This window comes from Erpetoichthys calabaricus, chromosome 11 (genome assembly GCF_900747795.2).
Source record: "Erpetoichthys calabaricus chromosome 11, fErpCal1.3, whole genome shotgun sequence".
Taxonomy (NCBI): Eukaryota; Metazoa; Chordata; class Cladistia; order Polypteriformes; family Polypteridae; genus Erpetoichthys; species Erpetoichthys calabaricus.
This window is the reverse complement of record NC_041404.2, coordinates 154330386-154358250: the sequence shown is the minus strand read 5'-3', so window position 1 is coordinate 154358250 and position 27865 is coordinate 154330386. Positions and strand designations below refer to the sequence as shown.

The window sequence follows — 27865 nt, the reverse complement described above, 5'->3', positions numbered from 1 at the left end:
AAAAAGATCGAAGGGCAGTGCGACAGCAGCTACCCCAACCGAATGCGAGCAGCGTTATACATCCTGCAAGAAAGAATTCACACACCCGGGGCCAGTAATAAAAGACAGGTATTGCTTTTACAACGTCACGCCAGACCAGGCAGTGAGCCATCATTTAAAACAAGTCAACAGACCTCTAAGCTAGCAGTTGTTGGATTGCTTTTGGCAGGCAAGCATCATGTGTTCCCAGCTCTTAAAACAACGACATACGACAGGTAGAAGAGGCAGCTAGCAAGCAACAAAAAGACAGTAAATAATCCAAAGGCATATCCTTAGCGTACATTCAGCCGCAACACCCTTCACAACACGAGCAGTATTATACGTCTGGGAAGAAAGAGATGTAACCTTGCGCAAGGCAGGAAATAAAGAAACAAGTATTGTCTTTACAAAAGTTTTTAAAGTAAAAGTGAAAATAATGCATATGTAACAATTCACAAGAAAATAACAATCTCTTTAAATTGTAGATTGCCTGTCTAAGGTAAAGTCATCCCTGATGAATGGGGACGTGGGAATGGGGTTCCTTTCATCGGATTAGCGCTATTTTAGATGTGGAATTGCAAAATGGGGGAGGCAGCTTGAAGAATGAGGTCTCCAGGACTTAAAACAAATCCAAATCATATTATGTGATATCATCTGATGTGAAATTCCCTCCTGGGAACAAATAAAGTTGTATCTGTCTATCTACATATAATATGGATAATAACTGTTTATATATTACAACAAATTTAACACTGATATACCACTGTAGCTGACCACCAAACCCTTCAGCTTATTACTCAATGCCACACACTACAACTGGATTTTGGACTTCCTGATCAACAGACCATAGGCACAGGCACTCCACATGGTAGTGGCTGAGCCCCCTCCTGTCCTCTTTGTTCACCTCTGACTGTGTGGCCAGGTACAGCTTCATCTCCATCATTAAATTAATGACACCACTGTCGAAACACTAAAAAAATGATCAGATTACTTACAGAGCAGAGGTCTACCTTAAAACTCAGCCGTACCAGGACAATAATATCACCCTCAATGTCAACAAAAGCCAAGGAGTTGGTCATAGACTTCAGAAAGAAGACCACACTTCCAGTTACATAGAAGGGGTTGTAGTTGAATGAATGAGCAGCTTTTAATTACTTGTAGCGACCATTACAGAAGATATGGATCAGAATAATTAAAGATTTCAATCATCCTACACAGTCGCTCCTCCCACTTCTTCCATATGCTACAGGATCATTGGCACTCGCTCCATTAGATTCAGGAACAGATTCTACCTGAAAGTCATGAGGTTACTGAACAGTCAGTCAAAAGGAAAATACTGGAGCATAACAAACAGGGTGAGCATATAATAATTCTCCACAGATTCAGGGAGTATTCAGATCATGTCACTTTTTGCACATAATACATAGATTTGCCTTTTTTGCCCATTAATCTACACGCAGTAACCCATAATGTCAAAGTAACAACATGTTTTCTGATAAGATTGCAAATTTATTAAATCTTAAAAACTGAAATCTCACATTCATAAAAGTATTAAGACCTTTTACTGTGGCACTTCAAATTGTGTTCAGGTGCATTCTGATTCCTGTGAACTTATTGGACATCATATAGAAAGTCACACACAGGTATATATGAGGTGCCGCTGCATGACATACAAAAACCAAGCCATGAGGTCCAAGGAACTTTCTATAGATGTTAATGATCAAGTTATGGTGTAGCATAGATCAGGGAAAGAGAATAAAACCATTTCTAAACCTTTTACTGTTCCCATGACCAACGTGGCATCAATAATTACAGGGAAAGGGAATAAAACCATTTCTAAACCTTTTACTGTTCCCAGGACCAACGTGGCATCAATAATTGTGAAATGGAAGATGTTTGGAACCACCATGACTCTTCCTAGAGTTGTCCAATTAACCAAACTGAGTAACCTGGTAAGACGCACCTTGGTCAGGGAGCTTGACCAAGAATTCAGTAGTTTTTGTAACACAGATTTAGAAGTCCTCTTCTGATATGGGAGAACCAGTCAGAAGGACGACCATCTTAAGGGCATTCCATCAATCAGGTGTTTATGGTAGAGTGGCTAAATGGAACCCACTCTTTGAGTAAAAGACATGTGACAGTTGAAATAACTCTGAGAGCATGAGGAAAAAGATTCTCTGGTCTAATCAGACAAAAGCTTAATTCTTTGGGCAGAACTCCAAGCACTATGTCTGGCAAAGACCAGACAGTGCTCATCACCTGCCTAATGCCATCTCGGCGGTGAAGCATGAGTTGTGACAGCATAATGCTATGGGGGTGCTTCTAATCAGCATGAACAGGGAGACAGGTCAGGCCAAATACAAGAGGTCCTTGGGGAAAACATGTTGTGGAGTGCACCCGACATCAGACTGGAGCAACAGTTCGCCTTTCAACATGATGGTGACCCGAAACATACACTAAATGTTGGACTGGCTTCAGGACAAGTCTATGACTGTCCTTGAGTGGTCCAGCCAAAACCTAGATTTAAGCCCCATATACCTTCTGTGGAGAGACCTGAGGATGGCAGTTTTCAAACACTTCCCATCTAATTTATTTGAACTTGAGAGGATCTTAGAGGAAAAAAGTAGATAAACCACCCATTTGGAGGTTTACAAAGCCAATAGGGACTTACCCAAAAAGACTTGAAGCTGGAATTGCTGCCAAGGGAGTTTCTACAAAGTACTGAATTAAGGGTCTGAATACTTATATGATTTAATTCATCCTATTTATTATATTTTGGTCCTTCCACTCTTGAAAGAATTCTTGGACATTTTGTTTTGCAAGGCTAATCAGTACATCAGGTTCTTTGGGTGATTTCAGCTGGTCTCATTTATTTGACCACAGACTTCGTATGTCTGCCCAGTATACTAAAACCATCATGACGTGATTAACTTAAGACATTTAAAAGAATATGCCTACAAAAAGAAATTCAATATGAAGGTATTTCGTACATTGTTCTCACTGTAAATCCAGGAACATTTCAAAACATCAATACAATACCAATTTTATAAGGCTCCTGCATCCATCAACTGGAGCAGAGAGAGTAAATGGATAGACTTATGGTCTTGCAGAGAGCCACCCACTGTCAAAACCAACCTAACCTTATTATAGACTAATGGGGCCTCACAGAATATGCCATTTGTTCCCATTATAAGGCCATGGGGGTGTCAGAGTCTATCACTACAGCACTAGTTGATGTACAGGATGAATGAAATGTCAGTTCTTTAGAAGGAACATTCTTACTCGTACCCAAAGAGTGAATACAGAAGCACCAATCAGTCTCTCCATAACTGTCAAATTTCTCTTTTATTAGATCCTGCAGTCCTGTACTGAAGTAAGTAAGTATGGTAAGTTAGGATAAGAATTGAAAGGACAGGATTTATTGTTTATCTTCCAATAACACAGATGCATTTCTGTTTAGACAGCTGATAGAGTGAAATAAATAAATTCAGACGTAGCTTACTTAACAATTTGGAAAAAAATGTTTTTAATCACTGCTATTTTTTCTTTGTCCCCTCCTTTAACCGCCACCTTATCGTGGTGGAGGGGTTTGCGTGTCCCAATGATCCTAGGAGCTCTGTTGTCCGGGGCTTTATGCCGGGTAGAGTCACCCAAGGCAAACTGGTCCTAGGTGAGGGATGAGACAAAGAGCGGTTCAAACCTTCTATGATTAAAGAAAACTTTGGACGGCGTTTTCCCTTGCCCGGACACGGGTCACCGGGGCCCCCCTCTGGAGCCAGGCCTGGAGGTGGGGCTCGATGGCGAGCGCCTGGTGGCCGGGCCTGCACCCATGGGGCTCGGCCAGACACAGCCCGAAGAGGCAACGTGGGTCCCCCTTCCCATGGGCTCACCACCTATGAGAGGGGCCAAGGAGGTCAGGTGCAGTGTGAGTTGGGTGGTGGCCGAAGGTGGATACCTTGGTGGTCCGATCCTCGGCTACAGAAGCTGGCTCTTGGGACGTGGAATGTCACCTCTCTGAAGGGGAAGGAGCCTGAGCTAGTGCGCGAGGTTGAGAGGTTCTGGCTAGATATAGTCGGGCTCACGCACAGCTTGGACTCTGGAACCAATCTCCTTGAGAGGGGCTGGACTCTCTACCACTCTGGAGTTGCCCCCGGTGAGAGGCGCCAAGCGGGTGTGGGTATACTTATTGCCCCCCGACTTGGAGCCTGTTCATTGGGGTTTAACCCGGTAGACGAGAGGGTAGCCTCCCTCCGCCTTCGGGTTGGGGGACGGGTCCTAACTGTTGTTTGTGCGTATGCACCGAACGGCAGTTCGGAGTACCCACCCTTTTTGGAGTCCCTGGAGGGGGTGCTAGAGGGCATACCTTCTGGGGACTCCTTCGTTCTGCTGGGAGACTTCAATGCTCACGTGGGCAATGACAGTGAGACCTGGAAGGGCGTGATTGGGAGGAATGGCCCCCCATGATCTGAACCCGAGTGGTGTTTTGTTATTGGACTTCTGTGCTCGTCACGGACTGTCCATAACGAACACCATGTTCAAGCATAGGGGTGTTCATATGTGCACTTGGCACCAGGACACCCTAGGCCTCAGTTCGATGATCGACTTTGTGGTCATGTCATCAGACTTGCGGCCACATGTCTTGGACACTTGGGTGAAGAGAGGGGCGGAGCTGTCAACTGATCACCACCTGGTGGTGAGTTGGCTCTGATTGTGGGGAAGGAAGCCGGTCAGGCCTGGTAGGCCCAAACGTGTTGTGAGGGTCTGCTGGGAACGTCTGGCAGAGCCCCCTGTCAGAAGTAGCTTCAACTCCCACCTCCGGCAGAACTTCGACCACATCCCGAGGGAGGTGGGGGATATTGAGTCCGAATGGGCCATGTCCCGTGCCTCTATTGTTGAGGCAGCTGACCGGAGCTGTGGCCGTAAGGTGGTCGGTGCATGTTGTGGCGGCAATCCCCGAACCCGTTGGTGGACACCGGCGGTGAGGGATGCCGTCAAGCTGAAGAAGGAGTCCTACCGGTCCCCTTTGTCCTGTGGGACTCTGGAGGCAGCTGATAGGTACCGGCAGGCCAAGCAGAATGCGGCTTTGGTGGTTGCTGAGGCAAAAACTCGGGCGTGGGAGGAGTTTGGGGAGGCCATGGAGAACGGCTTTCGGACGGCTTCGAGGAGATTCTGGCCCACCATCCGGCGTCTCAGGATGGGGAAGCAGTGCAGTGTCAACACTGTATATGGTGGTGATGGTGCGCTGCTGACCTCGACTCGGGACGTTGTGGGTCGGTGGGGGGAGTACTTCAAAGACCTCCTCAATCCCACTAACATGCCTTCCAATGTGGAAGCAGAGCCTGGGGACTCAGAGGTGGGCTCCCCCATCTCTGGGACTGAGGTCACCGAGGTGGTCAAAAAACTCCTTGGTGGCAGGGCCCCAGGGGTGGATGAGATACGCCCGGAGTTCCTCAAGGCTCTGGATGTTGTAGGACTGTCTTGGTTGACACGCCTCTGCAACATCGCATGGACATCAGGGACAGTGCCTCTGGATTGGCAGACCGGGGTGGTGTTCCCCCTCTTTAAGAAAGGGGACCGGAGGGCGTGTTCAAACTACAGAGGGATCACACTCCTCAGCCTCCCTGGAAAAGTCTATTCGGGGGTCCTGGAGAGGAGGGTCCGTCGGATAGTCGAGTCTCGGATTCAGGAGGAACAGTGTGGTTTTCGTCCTGGTCGCGGAACAGTGGACCAGCTCTACACCCTTAGCAGGGTCCTAGAGGGTGCATGGGAGTTTGCCCAACCAGTCTACATGTGTTTTGTGGACTTGGAAAAGGCATTCGACCGTGTCCCTCGGGGAATCCTGTGGGGGGTACTCCGAGAGTATGGGGTACCGGCCCCCCTGATAAGGGCTGTTCGGTCCCTGTACGATTGGTGCCAGAGCTTGGTCCGCATTGCTGGCAGTAAGTCAAACCCATTTCCAGTGAGAGTTGGACTCCGCCAGGGCTGCCCTTTGTCACCGATTCTGTTCATAACTTTTATGGACATAATTTCTAGGTGCAGCCAGGGCGTTGAGGGGGTCCAGTTTGGTGGACTCAGGATTGGGTCACTGCTTTTTGCAGATGATGTTGTCCTGTTTGCTTCATCAGGCCATGATCTTCAGCTCTCTCTAGATTGTTTCGCAGCCGAGTGTGAAGCGGCTGGGATGGGAATCAGCACCTCCAAATCCGAGACCATGGTCCTCAGCCGGAAAAGGGTGGAGTGCCCTCTCAGGGTTGGGAGCGAGATCCTGCCTCAAGTGGAGGAGTTCAAGTATCTTGGGGTCTTGTTCACGAGTGAGGGAAGAATGGAGCGTGAGATCGACAGGCGGATCGGTGCGGCATCCGCAGTAATGCGGGCTCTGCATCGGTCTGTCGTGGTGAAAAAGGAGCTGAGCTGCAAGGCGAAGCTCTCAATTTACCAGTCGATCTATGTTCCTACCCTCACCTATGGTCATGAGCTATGGGTAGTGACCGAAAGAACGAGATCGCAAATACAAGCGGCTGAAATGAGTTTCCTCCGCAGGGTGTCTGGGCTTTCCCTTAAAGATAGGGTGAGAAGCTCAGTCATCCAAGAGGGGCTCAGAACAGAGCCGCTACTCCTCCGCATCGAGAGGAGTCAGATGAGGTGGCTTGGGCATCTGATCAGGATGCCTCCTGGACGCCTCACTGGTGAGCTGGACGCCTCACTGGTGAGGTGTTCCGGGCACGTCTAACCGGGAAGAGGTCCCGGGGAAGACCCAGGACACGCTGGAGGGACTATGTCTCTCAGCTGGCCTGGGAACACCTTGGGATTCTCCCGGAAGAGCTAGAAGAAGTGGCCGGGGAGAGGGAAGTCTGGGCATCTCTGCTCAAGCTGCTGCCCCTGCGACCCGACCTCGGATAAGCGGAAGCGGATGGATGGATGTTTTCTTTGTTGTTCTTTGTTCTTCTGTATATGTTGTAAAGATTTATTGTCTTCTGTTGATTGTAACCCCTTTACATTTGCTTATGGTTTATTTAACTGAAGGTGCAATTACGACTGACACAGTAGAAACAGAACTGAATCTTTTCAAAGAAGCTTCCAAGTGAATAGTATATAGCAGTGAATAGCTACAATGTTTTGATATTAACAAAGGTTCTTTATGCAAATTTTGGTATTATCACATATAAAAAAACTCCCCTTTACGTGTTTAAATGAATTAATAAATATCTTTAAACTGCCTGTAGGATTTTTTTAAGACTTCAACAGTTAGTCCTGGTGCAGGTATAAGACAAAATGCAGGGAGGCAGGTTCTTTTAAAAATTTCTAGTATCTCCATATATTCTAGTATTTCCTTTTGAATTTATCCATGTTGATAATAAAGTTTATCTAGTCTAATCTATTCGCACTTAGTTCATTTAGGCGTTTTCCCAAAACCTTCAAGTTACTTCTAAGGAGTACACTTAGGAGAAGAATGGGGACAAGAAGAGGAGGTCATCATTGGAGTCCCTCTGGAGGTCTGTCCTTGGACTGTTAACTTTTTCTGATTTTTATTAATGACATGGATTCTGGTGCAGTTAGAAAATGTGTGAAATTTGCAGATGGCGCTAAAATTAGAGGAATAGAAGACGCTGAGGAGGCAGCAATAACAATCCAAGAAGACTTGGACAAGCTTCAGGACTGGACATGAACACTTGTAAAATGCAGATGATTGCAGAAAAGTGCAAGGTGTTACATGTTGGCAAAAGGAACTTCAACAAATACAAGATGAGAGACATTGTCCTAAAAGAAGCACCAGCTGAAAAGGATTTAAGGGTTTATGTTTACACAACATTTTCATTATTTAAGCAATGCACAGAAACTATTAAAAAGGCAAATTAAAATGTGGGTTATTTCGTAAAGACTACTGAATGTAAATGGAGTGTTGTTATGCTACATAATGCACTAATGAAACCACACTTGAAGTACTGTGTGCAAAAAAATTCAAAAGCTTGTTCATGACTAACGGCTGCAGGCACTGCTCTGATTTTGTTTTTTTAGAAACAATTAAAAAGGAACATAAAATCTTATTTTATATTTAAAAACTGTTGAATATCATATTATGCTTAGACTATATAATGCACCAGGATGATCACATTTGAACTTGTGTGCAGTTATGGTCACCACTCTACAAAAAAGACATAGCAGCTCTTGAAGCCATACAGAGGAGAGCTACCAAGTGCATCTCAGGACTTAAGGATGTGTCCTACTGTGACAAATGCAGGGAGTTAAACCTGTTTAGTCTTGAGCAGAGGAGACACCATGGAAACCCAGTCCTTTTTGAGTCTCCAGTAATAATTACTTTTCTCCTGGTGGAAAACTAATCTAAATAGTTCAAAATGCAAAAGAAGAACCCTACCAAGTATATTTACAAAAAAGTAAGGTTTCTAATTATACAGTATCTAATTTACCACAGTTGTTACTGATCTGTAGAAATCGTCCATTCATTAATATTCTAAACCCATCTTCTCCAGTACAGAACAAGTATCCTGGCTGCAATTAACCTTTATATACATACCTCAAGTCACTAGACCCCGTAATTTAATGTTTACAGCTCTCAAAGGGTCAAATGATACAGTCCCTAGGTATGCCTCTTTCACTTCATCTACAACAATTTACGATACTAAATATGGCAAAATAGTTTAAAATTATTTTATTAAGATTACTTATTGGACTAAAACATACAGGGTTGTTAATGACCCGAAATGCGTTAAAAGTGTCAGTGTTTTTATGTGCACATTTTGAATGTTGTATATGTAAACGTGATAAAAAAACATGCTTTTTTAGGATTTCTTTGTATCTCTATATGTTCATTACAGCTGTGTTTCTATCTTGTTACTTTTTATGAAAGTATTTATAAGTGTAGTGAGGTAAGACATTAGAAAAGAAAGGCCATTACACTTATCACCACAGCTGTCCATTGAAAGAGCCCCTGTCATTGACTGTAGATTACGAATCGGTGAGAGACAAAGTTCAGAAGGGAGTCTTCTGATGCCATCAGATCTGGAATGTAGTAAGTTGGACATTATTGAAGGGCACAGCTCAGACGAGGAGGAGGAGAAGAATGAAGGTGAAGGGGGCAAGCAGCTGCACAGAGTGAAATAGCATAAGTCACATAATCTGAAACAGCTTTTTACAGAAGCAAATGGGGACAAAAAACAAAAAAGGTTTTATTACAGTTGTTATTCTGTTGTGGTGCTTATTATTTAGGTATTTATGAATTTAGAGAAATAAGAGACAAGAAAAGTTGTGTTGCTGACATTTTTATGATGCTGAAAGAGTCCCTGTTGTTGATGGCTAATGACAAGTCAGAGAACATGCAATAAGGAAATGGATGATGAACAGCAAAATAAGGCAGTGCAGAGTGATATTCTTATGCCATCACATCCTGAATGTTCTCAGCAAGGAATTGTAAAGTTTGAGAGCTCAGAGGAGGAGAAGATTGAAAGTGAAGGTAGCAGGCAATTGTAGCACCTGCACAGAGAGAAACAGCATAAGTTGCATCACCTGAAACAACTTCTTACAGAGCAAATGTGGACAAAAAACACAGAAGGTGCCAAAACAGTTGATCACTGCACAGAGTGCCAATAGCCACATTGCAAAGATCAGAAAAATGTAACTGTGGTCTGGGGTTATTTTGCTGAGTAACAGACTATGATTGTGTAAATGTATATTATAAAGGATGGCAAGCATTGGCTGGCATCCCAGACAGGATAGTTCAAGGTTCTCTATCCCAGGAGGCCAAGCCAGTAATTGGATAAGAAGGAAGTCAGGGCATTGCCCTGCCTCAACCAGAAGAATGGCAGAAGGAGCCAAAACTGTAGCAGAGATCCTGGCATCCAGGGAAAGGCTCTGTCAAGGATCCTTACCCAGCTGGAAAGCCAGTATGCTGGAAGGGTAGCAGGAGGTAACCTATATGAACTATTAACTACGGCAAGACACAAGATGGCAGGATCCCTAGGCTACAGTACCTGTATTGACCCTCACAGGGCATGCTGGGAGCTGTAGTTCCACAGGGTGGCCCTGTTGGGGTGCAGCAGGGATTTGTGATCCCTACTTTGTGAGACTTACACCTGACCTGAAAGGGCTTCTGATGGGCAATGCTCTGATACTGGAATTATTTCCAAGGCTTGTATAAGTGGAGCGGCTCTGCCTCACTCAAGTCATCACTCAAGTCAAGTCAGAGTTGGGGGAGGAGCACTCACCTGGGAGGAGGGTGAGAGGAAGGAGGGCCTGAGAGGAAGATTTATATTGCTGTGCTATGCAATGCTGTGCTGACTTGTACTCACAAGAGAGAGCACTATTAAAGATAATCCAAGAAATAAAAGTATGTATTTTGAACCCAGGACTGTGCCTGTACAATTGTACTTGGTGTTTGGTGTTGTGGAGCCCCTAGTGGTCACAATATCAATATTAAAAATGAAAAGAAACTACCAATTAAAAATTAATTTAAAAAGAAGTAAAGTGTTCAGGGAAGAAGTTTCAATAAAAGCTTTGACAATTATATTTACTTATTGCTTGATTTATATTTAAATATATGCCATGTCTCTAAAGACCCTAGGTATATAACAGTATATATATTATAATATATAATAGTAAATATTACTGTTATCTGAAAGTCCCATGTATACAAGGGTTAAACTAACTTTGAATGGGATGTTAGTCCATCAATGCACACATTCATGTGTACTTCCATACACAGTGCCAAGGTGTGAATTAATTTAAGATTAATGAGATTAAAGGAAGAATCTTTATTGAAATTTAATGAATGTGAAGTAAGCACACCAGCCATAGAACCAATGTGGCATCCTGCGAAAAAGTAATTTTACATGATACAGTATAACAAAATCAATGGGACATTCTGGATTTACTCAATAAATTCTGTACACAAACAAGAGAGCATCTTGCAATTAGTCTACTAATCCAAATACAATGGACGGATTAGCCTTCAATTAATGAACTGGTCAGAGTTTGAGAATATCAGGTTTAATGGATTACATGTAAATGATATAGCACTTACTGCATCAATTAATGGTGTTTACCTTATTTTTTAATAAACTGAACAAAAGTAAGCAAAAGTGGAGAAACATAACGTGTTTCTAAGAAAGTGCCCTGCAAAACATGCTGCAGTCATGCTTCTGTTGCCAGTCTGCCAAGTTTCTGGGTGACTAGGCTCCAGTTGTCTGTTTCTTCCTGCTTCATTTTTCAGTGCAAATCAGTTAGGTACTGTTATCCGGTATGTAGTGTCCTTGTTCATTCAGCAGAGGCCTGGATTTGCAGTGAGAAAAGATAGTGTGCAGTTCAGCACTAATATTTGCTGAGGACTGAATACTATTGGCCAGTCTGATATTTTGATTTTTTTTTTGTCTCTTATCCTGGAAGATCCTGATACCCCTGCTGTACACTCAATTCAAGCTCTAAAAAGTGTATTTTTCCTCAACTGAGCATCAGCCTTGTTCCTAAAGTTTTTCATTGCAAACTCTTGAATTTAAATAAATATGCCGTCTGGTTATGTGTCATGAACTGTTCAGCCTTTTTTTTCTAATTTCCTTATCAAATTCAGAGTCAGGAAGTTTGTATTCTGGCATAAATGGGCACAAGAGCAGAATCAGCTCCAAAGGGTGTCGTCTGTAAACAATCAAATTAAAATGTAATTGGTCAGCAGAGCAAAGAAAGGAACTAGGTCAGTGCTGGCAGACTAAGGTTTTCAGCGGCACACCAGCTTTGACAAGGCTTTAGTGACCCAGGCTGAATAATTCAACAGAACAAAACACATGAATGGTGTAATAATAATGACTAGAATGCATTTTACAAAGAGGGGAAGATGATTCATTCCATCAAGCTAGATTGCTTACCTAATAGCTAAGTTATACCAATATCTCATACAGATATTTTTAAAAGCTGACACTGTCCCCACTTCAAGCACGTGGCTTGCTAGTTTTTTTTTTTTTTTTTTTTTCAGATTCTGATAACCCCTTGTATGAAGATGAATTTTCTTGTTTCCACCATGAATGAGCTTTGTGAAAATCTTCATGAGCTTTGGATAAGGTTGTAATCTAGCCATCTACTTTGCCCTTAGAAATTATTCAGACCCTGTCACCTTTTTCACATTTTATTATGTTGTAGCTTAATGCTAAAATCATTAAAATATTTTTTTTCTCTCATCAAGCAATGCTCAATAATCCATAATGACAAAACAAAACCAAGATTTTAGAAATTTGTGCATATTTACTAAAAATAAAAAACTGAAATATCCCATTCACACAAGTACCCAGACCCTTTACTCAGTAAATCTTTAAATCAATTGCCTTAAGTATCATTCAGCCTGTGGTAAGCTCAGAGATATGTAGGTGGATGAGTGGTGCACTCCTACAAGTACTTGGGTATTCACATCAATGACAGGTTGGACTGGTCTCATAACACAGGGGAAATATATACGAAAGGACAGAGCAGGCTGTTTTTCTCCTTAGGAGGCTGCATTCCTTTAATGTGGGTAGTGACATCCTTCACATCATCTACAACACTGAGAAGGGCATTGCGATTTTCTGTGCTGTTGCGTGCTAGATCTGGTAACATCACTTCAAAAAAGGCCCATCAAATCAACAAACTAATTAAAAGGGTAGGGTTATAGGACACATTCTGGACCCCCTGGAGGTAGTAGAGGAGGAGTGAATGAAGACATGAACAATGCTGCACGTCCTCTCTTTGACACACTAACACTGAGGGCTTTCAGCCAACAAATTATTTATCAGATGTGTGACAAGAAACGCCACTGGGGCTCCTTTATACCAGGAGGCAATACACCTGTATGATTCCTCTCTGTGACTGTAACTGCCAAGTGAGAAGTTTTCATTCTTTTTATTTTTTTTTCCTTTTTAGTCATTCTGGTGTGTGTTCAGACCATAGTGTGTATGTGTGTATATATTTATTTATCTACTAGGGCAGGGGTGGGCAAATTCATTCCTGGAGGGCCGCAGTGGCTGCAGGTTTTTGTTCCAACCCAGTTGCTTAATTAGAAAACAATCCTTGCCAATAATTACATTTCATGGCTTGTCAGTGCTTTAACTCTGCTATGTCAAGTCATTCTCATATCCTAGCTTTTTTTTTCCATTCTAAGGATATCATCCAAATACTTTGAAGTGTAAAACGGATGGGTAATTCTCAGTCCTTCTCTTTTATCTCTTCTCTTTCCTTCCAAGTATTTAATTAAACCAAATAGTGCACGATAAATACACACAGGTGTAAAGGGTAACAAGCAAAATGGATAACTGCTGGTTTCTTTTGTCATTTGCATCTTATTGCTAATAAGGAGCAATTAAAAACCAAGAATGCAGCTGTTTAAGACTTAAATAAGCAATAAGGGTTCATAATCTTAACGAGGGAGATAACTAAAATGAAGCAGAAGTGTTTCTAGAGCAACAAGTGCTTCTTATTAAGCAATTGGGTTGGAACAAAAACCTGCAGCCACTGCGGCCCTCCAGGAATGAATTTGCCCACCCCTGTACTAGGGGGTTTGCCCCCTGTTTGCTTCACTCGCCAATATCCATCCCCCAACCTTGTGTTACGCGCCAGCCACTTCACGTCTGTGCTGCTTGCGTTGTGAAGAGCGGGGCTGAACGTACCCCAAGGAGACGCGGTCGCTTCTCCAAAATCCACTCTTAAATGGTGATACAATGGGAAACAAATACAGAACACAATACCGTTAAAACAAAACATAATACCTTTATAATCTATATATATAAAATCCCTATGTGCATCCAGGTGTCCGTGTGTGGGTGTCTTCTGGTGAAGTGCGCATGCGCGGGGCACGGTGCTATGCACGATGTCACTGTCAGAGAAAGTTAGAGATGTTTTACGGAAATACAAACCAGTATTACTGCGAGAGGAAATTAAAGGTACACAATACAGTGGCGCATATTACAGCCACATACAAGCCAGTATTACTGTCAGAGGAGATTAAAGGCATATTACCGACGCACACGCCTGTATTACCGCTAGAGAAAATTAAAGGTATATTACGGACGTACAAGCCAGCGGACGTACAAGACGGTATCCTTCAATAAGGGCGCACACAAAAAGGCGAGCCTCAAAAGGACGACCTCAGTTGGGCGCAGCGAATAAAGGCGTGCGTAAATAAAGATCTGCACCTGTTGCTCTTCACATATTCCAGAGCCATTTGAACTAAATTATCTACGCACCCTTATTGAATAGAGCCGTACAAGACAGTATTACTGTCACAGAAAATTAAAGACACACAATACACGGCGGCAGCCCACGAAGAACGGTCAGCTCAGCAAGTAAACATTAACAAAAGAAAGGCTGAAAGAAAGAAAAATACGACCAACAAAAAGAATGAGGTCAAAGTCCCTTGCCATTTAATATAGACTGTTCCTACTAATGTTTATGGACTTCTGTTCTATCGCCCGTTATTGTAACGGGCTAAATGACTAGTTTGAAATAAAAAAGAAAAAAAAAACCCTGCAATATGAACTCACATACTGTATATATAGGTTCTAAAGTAGGAGGCAAGACAAGATGAAGTGTTGAGGCACCTCAAAGGCGAACCACATATAATTAGTGGAGAAAAATTAACAAAAGATAGCAAATTTGTTTTCAGTCTTTTCAGACTGGAGTCAAACAACAGACTGACTCAAAATAGTGGGGGAGCCCCTTAAAATGAAGCTAGACCGGAGGTGGCAGGTCCAGGAAACTGTGATCCAGAAGCAACACCACTGGGACTGCTGGTCATCTGATCTGTAGGGGATCTGCAGCATCACCAACTCTCATGTCTGGGTCAAATTACCATTAGATAAGCCTCCAAGTTGCCTCCTAAGTGCATGTGTGTGGCAAGGTATAAAAATGTTTTTATTTTTTATATGTTACTAGGGGGTTCCCCCCTGCTTGCTTCGCTCCCCAGCCACTTTGCGTCTCTGCCACTCACGTTGTGAAGAGAGGGGCTAAACGCACTCCAAAGAGATGCGATCGCTCCTCCGAAACCCCCTCTTAAACGGTGATACGATGGGAAACAAATAGTTTTTTGCTTGATCAGCTGCTGGCTTGCTGCTGCTTTTGCCGTGCTGCATGATCTGCATCTCGTGCGACGCTTCAAACATTTAAAAGCCCGTACAGCAGCTGTCCTACTCTTTGTGTTTTATTTCCGGCCCCTGGCGTGGTTAAATATTTTGGCACAAAGTCCTGTCTCGTGAGACGTGAGTTCTTGATATTTTTTACTTTATAATTTAAAAACGGAATAGGAATTTGAAAATCTAACAACATCACATTAAAGTTCGATAAATTCTGAAAAGAATGATACTAAACATATTTATCTAGGTTAAAATAAGCCCAATAAAAAAAGTGATATAAAAACATCACCGTTGCACTATTAGGCTTAGGATTTTATATACAGAGAGTAGATAAATAAGAAATTTCGTTTATGAGTAATTGTTTCTTAATCTTCAGCCATACTTCATTGAAGCAGCTCCACTCTAACTCTAGCTTATGTGTTGCATAAAGTATAACATAAATGATTGTGAGAATGGAGGTACTTTATGAAGGTTTGTATCCATACATTTTAAGTGCTAAAATATTGTGAAATAGATACTTCTGGAAAAATCAGTACACATAATTAGCAGGAAATGCATTTTTATAATACTGAGCTTCATATATTTTTATTTTAATAGAAAACTAATACAACAGTCAGATGTACTTCAAGGCCACACCTGGACCTGATGGGATTTTACCAATTGTAGTGAAAGAAATAATAGATTATTAGGCAAATCTGAGCAGTTACATAAGAAAAGAAAAGTACCTGAGGACTGGAAAGTTGCAAATGTGACTACAGTCTTCAAAAAGGAAGACAAAATGAATCCTGGTAATTACAGACCAATAAGTCTTAATTCTGTGCCATGGAAAATTATGGAAATTATAATAAGAAATAAGTTAGAAAAGTACCTATGTGAAAAAAAAACATTCTAAATAATAGCCAGCATGGATTTATAAGAGGAAGATCTTGCCAAACAAAATACATTAGATTTTTTTTGAACAGGCAACTGAAATAGTTGACAAAGTCAAAGCATACAACATAATTGACTGAGACTTTCAAAAAGTCTTTGACACCATTATTCCACACTGAAGATTAATTCTGAAACTAGAAACTGCAGGTATGAGAGGTAACTTACAAAACTGGATCTCAAGTTGGTTAACTGGCAGAAGACAAGTATAGACAAGTGTAAAATGAGGTCATCAGTGGAGTCCCTCGGGGGACTGTCCTTGGCCCATTACTTCTTCTGATTTACATGAATGCCAATATTTCCATCCATCCATCCATTATCCAACCCACTATATCCCAACCACAGGGGTCTGCTGGAGCCAATCCCAGCCAACACAGGGCGCAAGGCAAGAAGCAAACCCCGGACAGGGCGCCAGCCCACCGCAGGGCACACACACACACACACTAGGGACAATTTAGGATCGCCAATGCACCTAACCTGCATGTCTTTGGACTGTTGGAGGAAACCGGAGCACCCGGAGGAAACCCACGCAGACATGGGGAGAACATGCAAACTCCACGCAGGGAGGACCCGGGAAGTGAACCCGAGGCCCACTGCGCCACCGTGCCACCCTGCCAATATTTCATTATAGTTAATAAACTTCTGAAATGTGTAGATGATACTAAAATGGGAGCAATGGCAGACACTGAGGAGGCAACAAAAACAACAAGACTTGGACTTCAGATCTGCACAAACACTTGAAAAATGTTGTTTAAAGTAGAAAAGTGCAAAGTGCTACACGTAAGCAAAAGGAACGTTAATTTTGAATACAAGATGGGAGACTCAGACCAACAGGAAGCAACCTCTGAAAAGGATTTAGTGGTTGATATTGACTCAACATTTTCATCTTCTAGACTAGGGGGCCTTGCCCCCTGCTCGCTTCGCTCGCCAACCCCGTGTCTGCGCTACGCGCTAACCTCTTTGTGGTTCTGTCGCTCGCATATGGGGATGCGGTTGTACAATTTAAACAGATTTTTATTTTCATGGGAATTGGTACATATGCATAATAGAACTATTTTACATTGCAGCTAGTAAATAACCATATTAAAAAAGAGTACAACATAATAATTGGAAAATAAATTATATTTCATGTTGCATTAGAGTTATTCATTGCGTAATACAATTTCGTTCTGTTTGGCTTTGAAATTAACATGCAAATACTTTTTAATCTTACACTTTTACTGTAAAACCAGTAAAAACAATTTTTTGAATTAAATTTTCATCAATATCGCATTGAATTTTGATTCTATGTTTGGACTTTCATCGTGACAATGCAACGTATAACTGCCTGCAATTGAATTTCGTTTCTTTCTCTCTATTAAATAAAACAAGTTTTTCAGATGTTTGGCTCTGAGTTTTGTTAGTTGTCTTTGCAAAAGCTATTCTAACGGGAAACTGTTAACATTTTAATACGAATGGCATATCAAGATCTCCTTTGTTGTGTAATGTTATCCTCAGAAGATGTACTACATTACCTTTCTTGGATACTGTACATCCTTCTTTCTACAGTAATTCGTGCAGTGGAAGATCGGACAGTGTTAACGGTTGTAGATATTCTTTGGGATATTGTAATCTGATGTTTTCATCTTCTGCACCATCAACACCAACTTTTTCAGCATAGTCTATTGATACACATTTAACCAATCTGCCATATAACCAATCAACATTTTTGGCATTAATTTATTTGACTTTGTTGTTTCTTGGTGCTAGGATTGCCCGTGTACTCATTTTTTCTGTTGATAACCCTTCGTGATGAAATTCTTCAATAAGATTTGGACATAATAAGTCTACTTTAATCGGTAACTTAAAGTGAGGAAAACATAAAAATTTATAAGAGCTGAGAGAGCAGAAACTGTGTCTGTTAAAAGCATTCACACAAATGAAAGGTGAGATTACCATGTGCGCGGTTGAAAATGGTTGAGAGGAGGGCGTGACTTGAAAAAATCTCATGACCAAGGTCTCAACTCGTGGGACTTGAGAAAATCTTCCAAAAAGTCTTGTCTCATCCCAGGATTTTTGTTATATAATAGAGACACGATATTCATAAGTTGTTAAAATGGCAAATACAATGTTAGTTTATATTGTAAAAACTGCTGAACATAAATTGGGAGATATTATTCTCAGACTATATCATGAACTAGTGAAACCACCTCTGGAGTACTGTGTGCAATTCTGTTCACCAAGTTTTAAGAAAGACATAGCAGCACTTGAAGCCATGCAGGGGACATGTACTGTGATGGACTCGGAGAATTAAACCTGTTTTGTTCTGAGCAGAGGAAACTGTGTTGGGACCTCATCCAGGTTTTCAAATTCTTCAAATTTAGCAGTAGATTTAGCAGTATTCTTTCAACTTAATGATGAATCATGTACTCAGTTGAAATTAAGGGGAAGTGCATTTAGGACTAAAGCTGCATAGCACTTGTTTATGCAAAGAGTTGTGTAAATCTGGAACAAACTACTGAGGCATGTAGTTAAAGCAGAAACCTTGACAATCTTTAAGAATTATCTGGATGAGATACTGGAACAGCTTAGCTGTTAGCTTAACAAACAAGTTTGACAGACTGATTGGTCTCTTCTCATTTGTCAAGTTGCATATGTTCTTATGTTAGTGAATGAGAACTGGTCATTAATCACCAGCACAAATTGCAGGGACTGGCTTTGGCTTTGTAGTGGGGTTGTACTCTTTTCAAGCTATTTCAGCCCTATAACCGTAACATTATGCAGTGCATATAACCTGTGAATGGAAAACATTATCAGTTATGTTTTTCCTTCACAATAAATTAGATGGGAAAATGACATTTTGTTCACCGTCTCTCCATTCATTCTCATCATCATTTTAATTTGATTTGCAAGGCCTGACATTTTCAACTATCACCTGGATTTCCTTACATAAGAAATTTGTTAAACAAGCTTCTTTCAGTCCAGCAAGCTCATTTGATTAACTAAAGTGTTGTCCTCTCATCTGTTCCATTATATACTTTAAAAATATTTCATTAATATCTGCTCTCCAAAAGAGACTCAGGATTACCAGGTCAGGAGGAATACCTCAATTTTTGGTGGGAAATCAGGGCCATGGAAGGAAAATATGGGTAACAGTTTCTTGGGGAATATTTGGGGGGGGGGGGGGGGCAAAAATATAAAATGTGGGATTCTTAAAAACTAAAGGGTATTTTTTTAATATGATTTTTTTTTAATGTGAGATGTACCATTTCTCATCATGATTGTTACATGACAACCAAATGGACACAGATACACAGACACTTATCCTTTTATTATCTGTGCTACCCATCTGTGCACAGGTTGAAATCTAAGCAATCAACATAGACCTCAGCATTAACATTTGTAGAGCACCATTTCTTGGAATGTATTTTGTAATGCATGTAGTAATAAAATGTATTGTATGTGTTATTACAATAGATGGCACATTACAAACATTGGTAGCAATAAAATGACATTACTACAAATGTGTGTGATGTGCCATTTGCTGGAATTACAAATTCAATGCATTTGGGTCTGTTATATGCCGTTTGGTATGGGATTGTTAAAAGTAGTGTTAATGTTTGTGATGCACCACCTGTTGGAATGACAGAGACATAGCAACAGGATGGACTCACATTCAGATACACAGACATTTATCCTTTTATTAAGGTGGATGATTACCTTTACTTTTCTAAATCTTTCGGCATGTAAATGAATCTGATTGCATATTATAATTTGGCATAAACACTATTTGGAGTTGTTCCATTTCAAAGTAAAACGGTTCACATCAGAGCACAGAACACTACATTTACATGTTTAGAGTGGAGTTTACATAATATGAGAGATGTATATGTAAGACATTCGTTGCACTTTAATGTCGTTAAAGAGTACATTCATTGAGTTTATTCATTAGCATTGTCGTTTATCAAGTGAAATATTTTAATCTGTTTAGGATAACAAAGGTTGCCCATTACTTGTTACTAATTTTCATGCAGTGCAAAATATGGCCCTTTTGCATATACCATACCATACCATACCATTTTTATTTGTTGAGCGCTTAAAACACAGCATTACAACTGACCGAAGCGCTGTACAGTTAAAACAAGCAAGACAAAAAGCGAAATATTAAAAACAAACATTAAGAAAGAATTAAAGCAGAGACAGTAAAAACAGGTCAAGGGACCCAATAAAACAGAGAAATAACAAAAGCAAAAGGAAATAAGACAGGTTAAGAATTAAAAGCCAATGTGAAGAAGTGCGTTTTTAGGTGTGATTTTAATGTGGCGACTGAAGCGGCTTGCCTAACCACTAAAGGTAAGGAGTTCCAGAGCCTGGGTGCACATGAATACGTATTGAAAGTCCAAAGGCATCGTTAATCAGAATAGTTTAAAATATTTTACTACAGCTGCAGTCAGCGTTAGTTTAGTGACAAATTTTGCAACATTATTTACTTGCGCAAGTGAGATAAAAAAAAAACTTTCTTTACAGCGGGATAGTTTTCCGTTTATGAAACAACTTTTTTGAATCATGTAAAGTACTAAACAATACTTAAGAGGTTTAGTTTTTTATGTTTCTCAGGATAGGGGAAATTTGCTTACTGAAGGGGTTATTTTGACTGTAATAGCAGGCAACCCTGAAGAGACAACGAATGCTAAAGATGCACACTTCAAATCTTGCGCTTCTTTACAATGAAACTGCAGAGCGCGGGGTCAAAAGCGCGTGGCAGCTGCTGAGGACGAGGACGACTACGTCGCCGGCGTCACGGCGGGACCGCGCGTGTGTTGAGTGGCAGCGCCTCCCCGCTCGCCGTGCGCGAGAGCACTGTTTGGGTCTCCATGCGGATGTGACATTTCAGAGAAGAGCGCCGCCGCCATTTTGAGTTTTTTTGCCTCAAACTGAACATCACAAACAGAGAGGAGACGTGAACGACTCGGACCGGGACCGGGTAGAAGACAGGTCTACTGCGAATTAGCCTTCTTTTAATATAGAGGGAAAACCTATGTAACTACTTACATATAGAATATATAAAGATCCTGGCTCTTGTAAAAAAAGTGAAAAAAAGATAACGCTGGGGGATAGTCCAAAGACATGCAATCTGTATGAAACATCGCTGGTGCACCTTCAGTTTGTTTTTGAATGGAAAGATTTTTTTCGCTATCTCAGAAAAAAAGAGGGACTCGAGGACAGGAGAAAGCAACTGGAATTTTGTGGAGATCCGTAAATATTGTTTGCCTTCTTGCTAACGAACTACATCAAGTGCGCCTATGATTATTGATATTACCTTTTTGCTTTTTTGCCCTCTTCTGGAGAATTACAATTTAAAAGGCGCAGTATATTGCATTTCGGGTTGAGGTTTAGATCACCGCTTGGCAGAACATCGCTTCGGTGGGAGGTTGAGGAGTGTGAGGTTTATTTCTCCCTGCCTCGCCTCCCCTCCTTGCCCACATTTTCCTTGTATATTTTATACTGAGCATTGCTATAACTGATCTCGTTTTTGATTTCCTCCGTTAATATTTCACCTGTCTCCCCCCTTTCCCCTTCGTCCTCGGCGACTTGCAAACCCTCCAAGGCGTCGAGATTGGGCGAATAGCGAGCAAATACGTTCGCGTTTCTCTGCCCGCACCCCCAGCGGCCTGTCCCCCTCTACCCCCGGCGCTGACAGAAGGAAAGACCGAGGTTCTTGTTGAACAGGCCCAGCCGCCGCGGCTTGACCTGTCTCTCCAATCTCCTCTTCCTCATCCTCCGTGCCCTCAGACCCCTCAGCTCCAGCCCCAGTCCCGGACTCGTTCCACACCGGATCCAAGTTCAGAAAACCCCGAGGGAAACGAAGACAGCAACCAGAGCTATCAAGCTGCCGATATGAATCACCACTCGCAACAGCAACAGAAGGCTGGAGAGCAGCAACTCAGCGAGCCCGAGGATATGGAGATGGAAGGTAAAGGCCTTCTTGGCTTAATTTTATTTAAATTATTAGCCTTGTTAAGCTTTCTGAAAAGTATTGTTAGAGGAATTACTTTGGCATTGTTATTTCAATTGAGGCTGGGCAGTTTTCTAATACGTAAAGTTCTTTAGAATTCTGGGAGGGGACTGTTACCTTTTTTGTTGTTGTTTTAATAGCGTTTTCATTGACAAACAATTGAAATATCATCGATGTCATTACAGACTTGAAAGTTCTGAATGTATGTCCAATGCTTTAAATGTTTTCAAGGCATTGTGCATTTTCAAGATTAAGCCAGGGATCACGCCTCCCATTCTGCGCATAGTTGAGTTAGTGTAGCTAAATCTACTCCGCGTGACTTTGTTTTCGTTCCATTATTTTTAAGTCGCTTAGAAATAAAGTACAATCGTGGAACAGTCGGGCACGGTAAAAAATAAATAAATAAAAATAACAGGAATTAATGATTAAAGTGGTTAAACCAGAAACGGATCTCTTTAATGTTGCTGTTCACTTAATTCCACGAACTAGGAGATGAGGCCTAATAACTTACAAGGGCCTGTCCAAAAATAACACTCCAGCGCAAGCTCTTCAATGCTAGGGCAGCCCACTTGCTCCGAATTCAGGATGAAAACGAACATAATGCGGGCACGTCGTATTTCTGCACCCCACACTACGAACGGAGTGGTTCCCGGGAAGGCTAAACGGGCTGTACATAACAGTGGGAAGGCTTTAACCAAATACATAAACACCCCTGTTGGCGTGGCCTGTGGCCGGCATGTGTGCATGCATCGATTATAATTAAATAAAATAAAAATGTACGTGTTGTTTTTAATGATCCTACCCAAAATTTCGATCAACATCCAATGTTTTATTTTTACGGCGTTTTTTTTTTCTGTTAGGGCCGCATTGATGATTCGTTTCAACAGTGGATGTGGTTTTCCTTTAGGTGTTCATTACTTGCCACTTAACTGTTTAATTTTTTTTTTGCAAATTTTCATGATCAGTGGAAAACATCTGGCTTTAGTATGCGTTAATCTGAATATGCGGGGCTCGCGGTTTTGTTTACGGTTGAAGTGCTGGCCTAAGAAAGCCCGAGTTCACAGCGCGGGGATTTGTGGCTTCATTGTATGAAGAGGGCGCGTGGGAGCTCGCCATTTTTAATTATTCAGGGCCACCCACCCCAATAAATGTAAAAAGCTAGACTCCTTATGAGCTTCGTCATATACCACTGATAGTAAATATGTTATTCAAACGTTATTGGCGATGAAGGTGGTGTTGACAAATATGAGTCGTTTAAATGATTTGATGCGAGCTGCAAGTTCTGGATTTTGGACTATCTGCCTTTTAGACCGCAGTTTTTGAGACTCGTGGACTGTATATCTGATGTGGATGTAAGCAACACTGTAACATCAGAAGAAGCAGTTCTGTCTACTTTTCTCTTGACTCAGTAGACTTCAGACTATAAATAACACCTGGGCATTCTGTGATGATTCTGCAGTTATAGGGTGTATTGATATAAGGGTATGAAACAGGAGAGTCCCATGATGAACTTTGTTTCTTGGTACAGAAAGAATTGTCTACATCGTAGTTTAACATCAGCAAACCAAGAAACTGGTTAATGACTTTCAGCACACCAAAGAGCTTTTATGCCTGGTGACAATTCAGAGTGACAGTGATGCATTATTACAAGTAATTGGGGTCCACATCAATGATAGGCTGAACTGGTCTCATAACACAGAGGAACTATATAGGAAATGGCAGAACACTCTTTTGTTAGGAGATTTTGTTCTTTTAATATGATTGAGATCCTTCACATCTCCAATATCTCAGTAATGGGTGGTGTGGTTTTCTACATTGTTGAATGCAGGACCAGTAACATCACTTTAAGAGAGGCCCACCAAATGAACAAGGTGGTTAAACAAGCAGGCTAATTTATGGGATGCACTGTGAACCCACTTGAGGTAGTAGTGAAGGAGAGAATGAAACAACTAAGTGCCATTATGAACAATGCTGCACACCCCCATTCTGACACATTGCCTCTTGAATACTTTCAGCTGATGAATTATTCAACAGAAGTCTGTCAAATGTTACTGGGACTCCTTTATACCAACAGCAATATGCCTGCGTAATACTTCTTAGGGACTGTAACTGTCAAGTCAGCGGTTTTCCTTCTTTTTAGTTATTCTAGGGTGTGTTCAAACCTTAGAGTGTATGTTAATGAATTAATGTACAATATGTGTTTTTTTTTTTTTTTTTTTTTTTTTTTTTTTTGAACCTCTGTAAAAAGCCAGATTTCTCCCTGGAGGAAAATTAAGTTAATTCTGTTTATATATCTGGTGGTCCATATGAACAGCAAAATGGACTGATCTGACAACATAATGGCATTGTTTAAGAAGAGCCAGAGCGGAATCTACTATATATGGAGGCTCAGGTCTTTTAACGTATGCAGCAAGTCACTGAAAATGGTTCTATTCGGTGATCTCCTCAGCAATCAACTTGTGATCAGGTGATACAAAACTTACAGCCAGTTCCATTATAGGACAGAATCTGTGGGCAGTTGTGGAAAGGAGGATTAAGACAAAATTGGATGCCATCATGAACAATTTTGCCCATCCCCCCCAAGGGGGCACTTTCTAGATGTAATATTAGCCACAGAGGTATACCTCACTGGTGTAACTAGAAGCATCTCTGGGGATCTTTTCTGGCCATTAGCTGTTTAATGCTTCTATCCCAACATCCTTTCCTTCACTTCAGCCAGAAGCCAAAGGAAAATAGCACCACTTCAGTTTACTAGTTATTTTTAGTATAATATTTATGTTTTTATTCTGTTGTGCTATGTTGTAAGTTTGAGTTGATGCTTGTGTATTTCATAGTTATATTCCAACTGTTTGGAGGCTGAACGAGATCAGCTGATTTTCACCCCAAAATGACTACATCTGTGATTGGTAAATTAGCCAATCTCATTAAATAATTTATTTTCCAAGACCATGTTTTCTAAACTTTACAGTCATTTAATTGTAGTGCTTCTATTTGCAGGGTATTATGGTAATTAAGGAATCACACATGTCGTTTTGTTGTTGAACTTCCTGTAAACAAAGGTCTGATAGTCAGATTTTTCAAGAGTGAAAGCAGAATATTGCCTTATAAATAAAAGAAAGTGAAGTAATAAACTTAGAAAAGGGAATCTGAGGAGTCCTGTTGTGCAGGGAGAGGAACAGCAGACTGTAAAAAAAAAAAAAAAAAAAGAAAATGAGTTCAGACCTTTTCATTTTGTTCTGTAATTAAAAGGCACAATACTTGTCGAAGTGTGGATGGTGACTGCTTGTGTTTAGTCAACAGCTCATATTTTGAATTAGTGAAAGAACAGATCAAGAATTTTCCTTGCTGTTAAGTAAACAACATGCTTGTTAGCTTAAGAGCCAAATGTCTCATGTATAAACTTGTTAAGCATGTTAACGTTGTATCATTTTGGTGAACATTTTATTTAAATTGTGGATTATAGTTAAGACAAGTTTTATTTTCTTTTATTTGAGGAGTATTATGGATACATTTTATTTGTGAAAAAGTATACTTTAAGGGGATTTATTTTAGTATGAGTAGTCACTGAAAAAATAAACCTTCAAAATTCAATTTTGTTAGTAAATGATGAGCAGATAGCATATGGTTTGCAGTTTAATTATAAAGTACCTTTTTAATATAGAACAGGTTTGTAAATGATTGGAGCATATGCAGGAGTTTAGTGGGGTTTTTTTTTGTGTTTTTAATTAAAGGTATAGAAAATAAATCGGTATCAATTTCAGCCAATTCTAATAAAATTAAATCTGTGATCAAAAACATGATTGGAGCATCCCTGGTATTTTTGTTTTTTGTGTTGCTGTGATATACATTTGAATTTCCTCTTGGTGATTCATAGTATATCTAAATTTGATGGAAGAGGGCAGCGAAGGCTGATTAAAATGATGGGGCAGAGGGACGTCCTACTTGCTTCATCACTTTGTGGTTTAGATTTTAAATGGCATAAAGTTTGTTTTGGTTGGGATTAATTGGGTTCACTAACAACTTGCTGGCAGAAGAAAAGGTTTCATCTTCATATCTTCACAGGGTAATGAGAATTTGGAGTAATCTGCTAAGTCATGTAGTCGAAACGGAATTTTAGAAACTGGGTGGATGATGTATTAGAACAACTTCTTAGGGAAGCTGTTCAAGGTTTTTACTTAATCATGTTTACACAAGAAAATATAAAATTTGCCTTCTCAGTTGCATCCAATAGCAGACAAATGAAATAAAACAAATAAGTAGAGACAAGATAGTTTAAAACTTATTCAGAAATTCTAAAATTAAATGTTATTAATCAATTGCAAATCTAATTCTTTGCTAACTACTTCTAGCAGTTTGATAGTGTGTTTTTACCTAAAATGTCTACAAGATACACATGAAAACCCTAATCAAGTGGTTCTCAACATTAAATACTCTGCATCCTCTGTGGCTACAGGTTTTGGATCCAAACAGTTTCTTAATCAGTAGGTCATTGTTACCTTTAATTGATCACATTGTTTAATTAGCTGACTCTTTTTATTTTATTTTGCATTTAGAAAAATGCAGTAGATTTGTTAGACTTTTTTCTGTGGATTTGGCTTTCTTAATTGAATCTGTATACAGACAGTGTTGAGCATAACAGACACCAGCACAAATGATTCTTAAAGAGCAGCTATTCGGTGTTATCCATTTGTGTGCTTATTGGTAGGTTATTCTCTAAATAGCCAGATCATTAAAAATAGAATGAATTCTTACCTGCCTAACACACACACACATTCCTGCTTCATTCAGTAAAAATATAGCAGGGAGCCTGGAGGACTGAATGTTGAGGACCACTGCTCAGCGCTTTTGGAATTTATTATCTCTGATATTCTTTATTAAAAAGACATGTGACAGCAAGGAACAAATGAATTTCTGGTGTGATTTGTATGGGTTTTAAAATTAAGTATCCTCCCTAAATTTACTGAAGTTAAGTTCTGTGTGTAATGGGTGTCCGTCATCAGTTGAAGTGATTTACTTAGATTTTCAACATTGCCTTCTGACATACACCAGATCATCTATGTCAACCCAAGTAACTGAAGCATTTTAAAATTTTGATTTGTCAGATCACTAAACCAGGCAATGAAGCTGAAAGTGATGGACTGGCTCACACAGCAATAAAAGAACAACATGAGGTCCTTGTCCATTTTAAATTGTCAGGAGTTTATGGAGGAGAAATAAGTAATTTGTTTAGATTGTTTTTTGTGCTTGTTTTCTGATTATGATTATTATCTTGGATAGTTCCAAAAGGCTTGGAGTAGCCCACCCAGAAACTGTACTTTTTTTTTTATTATTTTTTTAAATACATCAGTAACTTGCTTCATGTTGCTTGCAGTGGTGACTGGGGGTTGGAAGTAAACTTATGTTTTGGAGATAACAATATTCGTGGTATAATTGGCTTCAGTGGGGACTCAAGCTGGACAATGGTAAACAATATCAAAATATCCATTAAAAAATCTATTACTTGTGTTCTACAAAATAGGTATCCATATTGTATTTTCACAATGTCCAAATCATGTGTAGTGAGTAAAACATAAACATTGGTTTATTGTTTTTCAATAATTGTACATTTTGACAGCTATGAACACTCCTTAATGGTTAACGGTCACAATTGTTTGTATTAATAGTGAAAAGTACTTCATGTAGGAGCTTTGAAAAAAGTCATGGCTTGAAAAAATTGCAGATATTGGCTTATAAATAACCAGAAGAGAGCAGTCCAGTGACATCATCACTGGTCTAGTATTGTGCTCAAAAATGTAAGGTTTAACACAGTGAATAGGACATGGACTGT

The 27865-nt window shown here is 40.5% G+C and overlaps 1 protein-coding gene across 2 annotated transcripts in view; it reads left to right on the top strand.

Annotated features, from left to right (window-relative positions):
• The window catches only part of usp7 (ubiquitin specific peptidase 7 (herpes virus-associated)), a 115265-nt gene that overhangs the window by 16320 nt on the left and 71080 nt on the right, over window positions 1–27865 (top strand). The window contains exon 1 of one of the 2 annotated variants that reach the window (XM_028814376.2): window positions 20911–21996. The exons of the other annotated variant lie outside the window; for it this stretch is intronic. Within the exon in view, the coding sequence (XP_028670209.1) occupies window positions 21921–21996 (76 nt within the window). The 5' untranslated portion in view covers window positions 20911–21920. Of the gene's footprint in view, window positions 1–20910; window positions 21997–27865 lie in introns of those variants that run through there. 2 annotated transcript variants of the gene reach the window in all.